The following is an 11,047-nucleotide window of genomic DNA, read 5'->3' on the forward strand; positions in this document are numbered from 1 at the left end:
TTTAATCTCCAAAATATAAGAGGTTATTTTAATAAAACATAACAAAGAAAAAAAAGATTTTTGAAGTAGAAATTGTTTTTATTTGTAGTTACCGGTACTGTTACAGGTACTGCGTTACACCCAATGACTGTGACAGTGTCCTCTCAAGTACGGAAAGGCACACGTGTGATGGCCAATTCTCGCGATGAGATGAGAATGCGCGAGAACAAGCAAAGGGAACCGTCAAGGAAGCGGCTGTTATTTATCGAACCCAATAATGGCTGCTACCCAACAAGTCTGTTGTTCTCTTCGCGCGCTGGTCGACATTGGAGGGTCATCCATATTTCAATCGTCACTTTGAAGCCGTCATTACCTCCGGTAAGAAAAGGCAAACAAAGCAATGCTAACTTTGCTGATAAAACCGTTTTAAAATACCGTCAGTCGTCAGCTGTTTTGTGTCTTTTTGTCCAGCTCAGACTGGTTCCGCTATCTCGTTCCGCCAGACTCCACTCAGAAAATAAATAACTGAACTATGCGGCAGGTTTTGGTTTGTTTTGTAAACGTGAAAAACTCAGTGCTAGGCTTTTTGTGAATATGTAACAACCACTCTCAAATTCGGGAAGGTTTAAAACGTGCCAAACTGCACCAGTTTTAGTGAAGCTGTGCTAAATTGTTATAGACCTATCTATTCTCTTTGACCTGCACATTATCGGCGTGCAGGAATCTCATGGCATGCTATTGGCTCATTAGCTTCTGAATTTAAAATCATGATAATATGTTATCCCAAAAGCAATTGTACAGGCATGGGGCGGTTACCTTTATAACATTAGACTATAAAATACGAATTTCCTCAGTGGAGTTCTGCGTGTGCAGGGGCAGTGGCCTTTATTACGGCTAACCCTGTGACGATTTCTCCATATATCTGCTTTAAGCTTCTTTTAATTCACCCTGTGATTGAAATTCTTAGACAGATAAATTTCTGCATGATAGTTTGAGAAATTGTCCCGGAAGAGGTTGCAGTTTGTTTATTTCCAAGATCACCAGTCAGTCACCTCTGCATCCTCCCAGCCGTCGTGTTTACAGTGTTGGAGGGTATGGCGTGCATGTTTTTGTTCCATGTGGTAGGAAATATGTGTTTAAGGAAACCTTCAGCGTGTGCCTGATTGAAATCTAAGCTTTTATTTTGAAGTGGTCATTACCGGTGTTGCATGCACCTTGCTGCTGCAGCAGGGATTATGTAATGCAGCCTGTCTGCAATCATCCTCTGGAATAATCCTGCAGGCAAGCGGTGGCTATGTCAGTGTTACAGAACAGGATAATGGTCTGTGCTCATTCATTTCACTATCTTTCTCGGTAGCACTAGATGTTTCTCTTTCACTTTGAGATTATAGTTGGTTTTGCGCTCTTTCATGCCTTAAAATACATTTTTTACAACATTACAGTTTCATAAAGTATTGTTGTCGTATTCGACGAAGGATGTTCAACCTCTCTTAATTTAGTGTAACAAGGGTTTGCCTTCAAACTGAAATTTCTCACAGCTGACCTTTTGAACTCTGGTGTCTCTGTAGTTGCTCTGCTGGCCTTGCTGCTCTCCCACAATGCATTGCCAGAGGCGTTTCTGTGTGTCTCACCAACCATCATAACAAAACCCACCAAACCACCTAGTTTACACCAGTGCAGCAAAACGGGAAGGTAGGAGCCTGTCAACCACTGTTCTACTCTTTGTTTATGAGTTGCTGTTTTAATCAGAGGGGGGTAAATATTTATGGAAAAAACACATGTTGAATCTCCTTTCTTCTTTTTTAGGTCCTATTCTGGTCTAACTTGTTCCTCATCTTTACTCCAACCATGTCTGGTTCTGGAGATTTACCAGGTGAGCAATTCCTATGACAGGAGTATTCAAATTTCAGTCAGGACTAGTTTTCCATTGTTAGATTTGGGCCATTCTGTTCATGTATGCAGAAAGAATAGTGCGCTTGCAGCTATGTAGAAGCATCTGAATAAGGCTTTTATTTCGTTGTATTGTTGCCTGTTTGGGAAGAGTGTAAGCCTTGTTTTAATACTTCTAGCTACAAGTATATTTCCTCTAGATGTGTAACATGCAGGCAATCATGAAGTTGCTGTTTTGATAAGAGGACACCTGCAGTTGTTGGCTACATGAATCATTTTTTTCCTGCTTGAAAGGTGGTTGAACAAGCTTTGTCCAAGCAACATGAATGAAGCCATTTGTCAGTTAGACAAAGTTAAAAGTTACTCTTTTTTTTTTTTTTTTTTTTTTTTTTTTTGGACTTACCCTTAGCCTTACATTTAGGTTTACGGTTTAGTTCTCATGGTGCCAGTATGACATACTGGATTTCCCCATGTTTGTATTGTTCCTGCAACTGGATGATTAATATTGTTCCAGGATCAGCGCTACATATCATACCAGCCACATAGTTGAGATGTCATAACCTTAAAAACGTTAAAACTAGTGTCGCAAGTGGTAATTGTGGGTGTGTAATGCAATATTTTGTGTCCACAGATGACACAACCCTTTTATTTATTTATTTTTTTAACATGTTACAGAAGATTATCTTCGAGGCTTTTTACCAAAAGGAAAACTTGAAAAAGCTTTCTAACACATGGTTGATGTTTGTGGGGTGGGGGGCGTTCTTCTGAAGTTTTGCCTTCAGAAGTCAGGTGAGCTGATATAAAGAGAAGCAGTGTAAGGAGCAGGCTGCGGTGGATGAATGGACCCTTTTTAACACGGGAGACTGTCATTTGGGTCCGGGTCAAAACAAAAAGTCAGTGCTGGCTTAATATTTTTAGACTTTATATATTTTAAATTATGCTTTTAAATTTAATTTTCAGTTGTTGCTTAAGTGCAAAAGTGTCAGGTGGATTTAATTCAACAAGGTCAGGTTTAAGAGAGGACATGGATTTGAGTTTATACCTTTTTTACCTTTTCTTTGCAAACATTAACTATGTTTACGAAAGTGTTTTGTTTTTGTTTGTTTTTTTCATTTTTTTTAAGGTGTGAAAATTGCTGCGGGTAATGACGGGCTTTCTGACGTCATTGCTCCTGAAAGTTACATTTTAACAACCCGTTCGTAACTTTCTCCTCTTTATACAGTTTTTGAGCTTTGTTTCATTATTTTATTTTTTGCATATGTTCAAGTTTTCCTCCCAATGCAAATTGTTGGCATGTGACTGTTGCCAGTCATGGTTTCTTAGTTGTGGTTAAGAGATCAGGAGTTGTTTTTGTTTTTCTACAGAGTTTAGTTTAAAGCATGATATTTTTTATAAATGAGTCATGCAGAATAAATGAAACTTGGGGAGAAATGTGGCATATTTTAAGCTTCGATTTGTAGCAGCAAACCATACTTCACAGATGCTTAATTGAATAAAATGAAGTTGAATATCTAATCAGCACGCTTGTCTTTGCAGCATATTGCTGAGAAAAATTGCATAATTTTGGCATCTCTCATCCTTACAGGGAGAGAATTAAAAAATGATCAAATAATTTGCCTTTGTTTCACTTCCATGTTTTCCACTTCATTGTCCATATGAAGGCACTCACAGTGGCTTCACGCCCACCCTACAGTTTGGGAGTCAATGCCCTGCACACAGAGTGGTGCATTGAGCAGTTGCTCTCCAGATATCTCTGGTAACAGAACAGCTTACAGCAGCTCATCCAAACAACCATGCTCAGCCCCCCTCGGCAACCACATTCTCTATCTGAAGCTGATAAGCTAAATGATTGTCGAAGTAGGCAAAGAACAGACACATATACAAATATACTGAGATACTGATTTATTAGTAAATTGATGTAATAGACTGTAACTTCTGTAGGTCCAAAATAGTTTCCCCACTCATTTCACATCACTGGGATGAAGTGAATAGGGTAACTGCCAGGATGCCGTATGATTAATTCTCAGTTGCATGTTAATGTGCAAAAAGTTCAGCATTTTCCTGTTCACATATAAAAGGATTGCACACATTGTTTTGTCTTCCCCACCAAACGCAGCTGAGCAGATTTCAAGTTAACACATTTATAATGAGTCCCACGCTGAATCACACACGTTCATCAACTATTAATATCTGTATGTACTATGGTTTATTATTGTTCCTGACACGAACATTAACAAAACAGATGCTTATCACAACATTTGCCTGAAACTGGAACTTCCAGCAGTAGCAGATATTTCTCAACAGTCAATCAATATGATGTAAACATTAGAAAACCTATAAATACGCACTGTTCTAAGGTTTATATACCAAACATGTTTTTTGGGTTTGTTTTTTGTTTGGTTTTTTTTGGGGGGGGGGGGGGGGGGGGGATTGGGAGAATTGGGTCAGGGTGTATCCACAGGTGTCTTTTCTCACACAGCAGGATTTTCTGCCTTAGCAATATTTATAGTATTTTAAATAATCCATGTGTTTTAGGCATGGTGGAGAGGGCAGAAGGCAGGGTACATGATAGATAATTAGCTGTGGCGTTTCCACAACTGCACAGTCTAACACGACGTGTTCTGAGCAGGTAAAAGGTCAGCTTATGTCTGAACTGACCATGTAGGGGACATGCATTGTCATGAACCTGTAGGTAAGCTTCAGGGCTACAGTCTGACACAATATGAAGATTGAACCACAATCTCAAGCAGTGAATGTGGGAAATCCTGCTAAAACGCATCTCAGAATGATTTTGGAGACTGCACTAGACGAGGGAGAGCTGGTGTTTAGTCCCCATTGGGATTATTTTTTGTGTTTGCAGCCATCGAGGGATCTGGGATGGGTGGGATGAAGCTTCCTGTCGGAATGACCCGGCGTGCCATCAGCTATGACGATAATCTGGAGGCCCCCATGTCCACACCGCCTCATGACATCAGTATCAACAACCTGTGGAAACGACCAATCATACCCGAAAGGAAGTTCACACACCTGGCTGAGGTGACACACGCTGCTTTACTATTAAACTGCCCGTATTTTCAGTGCGTGGGTGCTGATGATGTTTTCTCACCAGGAGGATGAGAGTGATGCGAGTCAGTCTGCAGCGCAGGACACTGGAGCCTCTAGACCACAAGCTGTGGTGAAAACCAAGGCTTCTTCCATCATCATGAATTCTCTCATCAACAGTATGTTACTCCTGTTAATGATGATATTCTGTATTAAGGGTGCATTTATCTGAGTGAGTGTTCTTGACAAGTTTGATCAAATACTATAGCAGAAATAATTTTACATCATGGACTGGACGAAGTGGTACAGACAATGTAATTTAATTAAATACTTTAGGATTAATTTGGAAGAAGAAAATGTGCAAACTTACAGAAAAAGTTCTGGTACAAAGTAGCTTGTTTACTCATTGTTTGAATTTATAATAATTGTGCATGAAAATGCATTCACATTAGAATCAAACTGCTTTTCTCTGTTTCAGAGCAAACTCAGGATAGCGTATATAAGTTTGAGCAGACGGCAGGGCTCTCTGACACCGGCTACACACCCCACAAAGGCCTCACTGCTGAGGAAACGAGACATCACCATCGCGTGCCCGAAACAATCCAGGTCAGACACACGTGTATTCCGTGTGCACCCAAAATGCAGCTGATTATTTCTCATGGTTGCTAAATCAGCCTTGAATTGAATTTTTACTTTATGCCACCAACCTGGTTGATGGCTAACGAGATTGCTCGCATAACTGTTTCCACCAATTAAATGTGCAATGTGGAACAGAATCCATAAATTCCCACTGAGAAAAGACCAGTGCCAGTCATCAGCAAATATGCATTAAACCAAAAAAAAATCATTTATGGCCGTATCCAATGCTCCATTCGTGATCATCAGAAGTAAGCTGCTGCACCTGTTGTTACTGGTTTTAGGCTGTATCATTTAATTCTTGTTTGGCTCACCAGTTCTACTGTTTTAGTGGGAGTTTATTATCAAAGGGCTCCAGCTGTTTTTAGAATGATATTACAATAGACTGCACATAGATGATACCCAGCAGGGAACCGAAAACTAACAAAGGAAGCCAATGCGCATGCACACGTGCAGGAGACCATAATATTTGGAAGAAAATAACAATAAAACTTCTATTTAATTTTTTTTATATAATGCCACATTAAAACAACAGTCACCTCAAGGTGCTTTATATTGTTACAATAACAGAGAGGACAACCTCAACAATCAGACAACCCACTATGAGCAAGCAGTTGGCAACAGTGGGAAGGAAAAACTCCCTTTTAACAGGAAAAAAACTCCTGCAGAACCAAGCTCGGAGAGTGGCAGCAATCTGCCACGACCAGTTGGGAATGATGGGAGGAAGACGGGACAAAAGTGACACTGTAGGAGTGAGGTGGAAATTAATAATCACTAATCATTAAATGCAGAGAGGTGTATAAACACTTAGTGAGTGAAAGAGGCGAGTGAAGTGCATCATGGGAAACCTCTTTCAGCCTAGACCTATTGCAGCGTCACTAAGACAGGATTCAGGGTCACTGGATCCAGCCCCAACTATATGCTTTAACAAAAGCCTTATCTTAAAAGTAGAGACGGTGTTTGTTTCCCAAATTAAACTGGGAGCCGTTTCCTCAGAATAGAAGGCCTAATAGCTGAAGGCTCTGCCTCCCATTCTACTTTTAAACACTGTAGAGAAGTGCTCTGTTGGAGTGATGCTGTACTACAAGGTCTTTAAGATAAGATGGGGAAGGATTATTCAAGTACTTATATGTGAGGAGGAGGATTTTAAATATTGATTCTGGATTTAGCAAGGATCCAATGATGACCTGACGTTGCCTTTGGAGGAACTGCTGTTTCAAACACTTCCTCTTTCTCTTCAATTTCCCGTGCTTCAGGGTGTTCTGCCTTAGTTGCTTGTTATTACAAATCCTTAAAAAGCCTAACCAGGGTCATAGTCTGCAAATTAGCTGTGGCTAGAAGTCCTACATATACTGTGTCGGTTGCATTTTTGTTTAAATGCAGTGTTATTTATGTGTTGTCCCTGGTATAAAAATAAATACAATACAAATAAAAGCATTTGCCCTGCAAGCAGCATGTTTGTTTCAAAGTGAGTAAAGTAACTGTTACATTTTCACAGAGGTCAAAGGTTTACAGTGTGTTTTGTTATTTCTATTGTAGAAACTCCAGATCCAGAGCATGGAGGCCAAGGAAGAGCGCCAGAGCTCCTCCGCCCACTCCACTCCATCCAACACACCACACAGCTCCCCTAAATCACAGCGCAGGTACAACCACACACTTACACTCAGTGTCCTCAGGTTATCAGCCTGCCCATCTAAACCCAACAATGTGATAAATGCTAAAAACCTAACCATGTTTACACTTTGTGTGTTTGTGAAGAGGCTGGTTCGGCAGTTCGAGTTCAGAGCTCAGTATTGCCTCCTCCTCCAACAGCAGTTTGGACATGGCTGGAGTAGACGTCGGGGGAGGAGGAGGAGGAGGTGTAGTGGAACGATGGGGTGTCTTCGGACCGCGACCACCTGTCCATAAGTCGACCTCTGACCTGGGATCAGACTCCACAACTGCAGGTAACAGCACAGCCTCAGTTTGAAGCCTGTGGAAATGACTTGACTGTTTGCTTGTCTTGTGTAAACAAAACTCGAAAAAGGTTCTCCTCAGAATTCCCATGAGACGTGTTCAATTCAATAAACAAAATAAAGAGTACAAACATGAAGCGCTGCGGTAAGAAACTAAAATAACCCCTCACTATGGAAGAACAAAGGCCCATATGACCAGTTCAGTCCAGGAGTGGGGTTAATGGGTGATTGAAAGAACTTCAGACTGACAGTAAACACTGAACAACATTCAGGGCTGACAACCCTGAGAGACTGATCAGTCATTGACTTTTAGCAATGGCGAGCTGAGATTTCTTCATCGCATTGATATAAAACTACAGCTTACCGATGACTTTTGAGAAACTGCGTTTAGGTCTTTACATGTGGGATGTTCAGTTTGAATCAGAGACTTTTAAAATCTTCTTCCCAGGATGACTTTCGGTAGGTAACCCGAGAAAAGTAATGTTTGCAGGGACCTGAGTGAATGAGATTTTTTACAGCTTAAAGAATTTTTTTCTTTCAAAAGACGTTTCTTTCAGAATTTCACAACTTTTATAGAGTTTGTTAAAAAAAACAAAAAAACAGACAGCTGCTTTATATTTATAGTGTGGTGGGAGAATCAGATTCTTTATTATTATTATTATTATTACTACTATTGTTATTTTTTGTTTTTTTTTGGGGGGGGGGGGGGGGGGTAAGAGATTAAATTAGGCTGAGGGGGTTTTCTTGAAGATGGAGAAGTAGTTTTGGGTGTGTTTGTTTTATTTTGGGGGTTTTGGTGGTGTGGGTTGTGTGTCTGTGTTATAATGGGAATTATTTATTTTTATTAATTGGCTCTGACAATGAATTCAAAGAGATAATAATTTAAAAAGAAACCGTTATTTATGGACACATGTTGTAAAATGTTTAAAATGTATTGATTTTTATTTTTTTATTTTTTAAAATATTGTCACTTTATATCAACCACCTTCTGAGCCTCTTGCAAGTTGTATTATCATCTTTTTTTCCCAGCAGGCTTTGCTCTGCAGGCGTACCGTGGCGCTCAGAAGCCGACCCCGATGGAGGTGATGAAGACGCAGGCTCGACTGGCCGACAGCGCTTCCATTCAGAAGGTGTCTCCACCAACAATGGAGATTCCCACGGTGGAGGGTCGGCGGCATGGAACCCGAACACACAAGCTCAAACCGAGAGATATGAACATCCTGACGCCCTCCGGCTTCTGAGAACGCAAGCTGCCTGACGCACAGACACCACAGGTCCCATGAAATGATGACGTCCTCGTGCTTAGTTCAGTGTATTCCAGTTCTCCTTGTTTTCTTTTTTTAAGTCCAAATCTTTTCAAATGTTACCGTATTTAGGTTATTAACGAGGTCCGGTTACTCTTCCAAATATAAATCCAACAGATTTTGCACTGCCTAAACAGTCCTGTATAAATTTCTGTCGTTAAGCCATAATTTAACCCACCAAGTACCTGCCTTGGATCTGCAAGTGCAACACTATTTGCCACACAGGAGTTTGATGGAGAACGTTGTAAACAAACCTCCACTTAGTCTAATTTAGGTGGCAGGGTGGCTGAGCTGTAAGCTAAGCACCCAAACTGACGGTCAAACATCACAATTTACAGACAGACCTCCTAATCACGTTTGACCTTTAATTACTGTAATAATCTGGTTTTTGGTCAGTTAATCCAAGCTTGTGGTTTTGCCTCAAAATAAAAGTGAACCAGTAAATCTGACTAACTGACTGATTATCATCTGACCTGCCAGAGAAGAACTCTTGCAATCATGTTTCAATTTAGATTCCCCCCCCCCCCCCCCCCCCCCGTTATCCAAAGGCTTAAACGTCTCTGACCTGAAATTATGCTGGTAATGACTTTTCCCATTCCTCCATAGATTTGGGGGTGAGCAGCTTTATGTAAATATTTTTGAAATATCAACTGTGGAACTTAAACTATTTCATGGGACCTTTTAACAGCAGCTCTAACCACTTAAGATAACCACTGTGCTGTCCACCATCTTTCCCATTTAAAAACAAACATGGTATATACATTTGAAAAACAAAAAAGAAAACCGTGATGCATATTCAGTGTTTCTTGGATGTAAAATCAAACGCATTGACCAACCAGGTCAGCATGAATCACCCCACAATGAAGTGAGGAGCTTATGTTGGTGAAGCTGAAGCTGAAACTGAAGATGGTTGCGATCCAAGTTTATAAGTATCATATACTAACGCACTTTATCCTCATCATAACTTCTAACTCAACCCCAGACCCTCTGCTGTCATGCAGCCCTCCAGGGTAACGATGCTAAAGCTTCCTCTGATATGTTCTGCCTGTCACTAAAATATTTTTCTTCCATTTTGGGATGAATAAATAATAAATTTCTCGGGTGCAGTTCAGTATCAGACAAAATAAACAGACAACGATTCTCTAATTATATTGTAACAAGTTTTGTCTCAGGAAAATTGTCAGGCTCCTCAAACGTTCCAGTTATTTCTTTTGCAGAAAATGGTTTTTGTTTTGTTTTGTGGGATATTTAATGTATAGATTGAAGTTTGCTTGTTTTTTTTCCACTTCCTCTTTTGCAAAAGATTTTATTCCCTTTTTGGGTATGAGAAAAAACTATCTTAGTAAATTTAGGAAGAAAAGCTAAACGATGGGAAGAATTCCTGTTTGTAGTTAGTGCTTATTAGCTGATGTGTGCCCAGTGAGCATCCTGCAGAAACCTTCACCGATGCTCTTTCTGCTTTTGGCAGTTTTTTTTGTTGGGGGGGGGGTGTTCTCCCCAGTTGCAACAGTGTGCAAACAAATGTTCTTCATCTCTAAAAGGCCTTAATATACAAGGAAGTAAATGTAATGCAAGGTTTTATTTTACTTCTCTTAGTGGTCCTACAATGCTAGCTTACTGGTAATTATCGATGTTATATGCAAAGTCTCTGCAGGATGATGCATGCTATGCTTCTTAGAAAATACTGGGCGCTGTAGTTCCACCGCTAAATGAAAAGGTAGATCCTGGTTGGAGTTACTGATGATGCACTCTTGTTATGAAGTGGAAACGGTCCCTTTGTTGGGAATAGATTTGGCGTGTTTTGTAACACAGCAGTGGACGATTTCATGAAGTGGAAAGTTCAAAGTCCATGTCATCTGCCACCTGTAACTCTGCTGTGGTGTTTAGTCACATGTTGTTTCCTTTTGGTCCTGTGTGAACAACCCTGGACACAAAAGCAAACGCCACACTGTTGTTAGATGTGTAGCTATTTTTTTGTTTTTTTGCTGTTATTTTTATGTTCACAAGTGCTTTGTGTTTAAAGTGTGACCCTTTGAATCTTCCTCCAGACCGAAGCATCAGAACCGAACCTCCTCTGTATGTACATGTGACTCTGTAGTAGTGACTGAAGTAATGTTTGTTTGGTTTTTTGTTTTGTTTTTTACCAATTAATGGTTCAAAGAAGTTTTCCTGGATTTCCTGAATAAATGTTAAACTCTCATCAGCCACACAGGAGTCAAGTGTTCATTGTGTGTGTTTAAA

At 40.2% G+C, this 11,047-nt stretch overlaps 1 protein-coding gene across 2 annotated transcripts; it reads left to right on the top strand.

The window, feature by feature from the left end:
* Positions 1-209: 209 nt before the first annotated feature.
* LOC146661209 (putative monooxygenase p33MONOX) lies at positions 210-9,913 on the top strand. Of its 2 annotated transcripts, none has more exons than XM_085421310.1 (9): positions 210-357; positions 1,548-1,671; positions 1,786-1,852; positions 4,730-4,905; positions 4,979-5,090; positions 5,390-5,517; positions 7,087-7,190; positions 7,306-7,493; positions 8,532-9,913. In XM_085421310.1, the coding sequence occupies exons 3-9, from the start codon at positions 1,828-1,830 to the stop codon at positions 8,741-8,743; spliced, it is 945 nt and encodes a 314-aa protein (XP_085277436.1). In that variant the 5' UTR covers positions 210-357; positions 1,548-1,671; positions 1,786-1,827; the 3' UTR covers positions 8,744-9,913. The 2 variants fall into 2 exon arrangements, with proteins under 2 accessions (XP_085277436.1, XP_085277437.1); XM_085421311.1 differs by having other exon boundaries at positions 8,535-9,913.
* The last annotated feature ends 1,134 nt before the right edge of the window (positions 9,914-11,047 follow it).

The sequence above is a fragment of the Rhamphochromis longiceps genome, linkage group LG10 (assembly GCF_057381845.1).
Source record: "Rhamphochromis longiceps isolate RC_006_pf linkage group LG10, R_longiceps_female_GT1.1, whole genome shotgun sequence".
NCBI classification, from domain to species: domain Eukaryota; kingdom Metazoa; phylum Chordata; class Actinopteri; order Cichliformes; family Cichlidae; genus Rhamphochromis; species Rhamphochromis longiceps.

What these genes read in the sequence shown, in the direction of transcription:
- LOC146661209 (XM_085421310.1), top strand. Translation starts at nt 1,828, where the DNA reads ATGTCTGGTTCTGGAGATTTACCAG. An exon ending in TGGTTCTGGAGATTTACCAG is followed by an intron (nt 1,853 to 4,729) that starts GTGAGCAATTCC and finishes TTGTGTTTGCAG; the next exon opens with CCATCGAGGGATCTGGGATG. An exon ending in GCGTGCCCGAAACAATCCAG is followed by an intron (nt 5,518 to 7,086) that starts GTCAGACACACG and finishes TTTCTATTGTAG; the next exon opens with AAACTCCAGATCCAGAGCAT.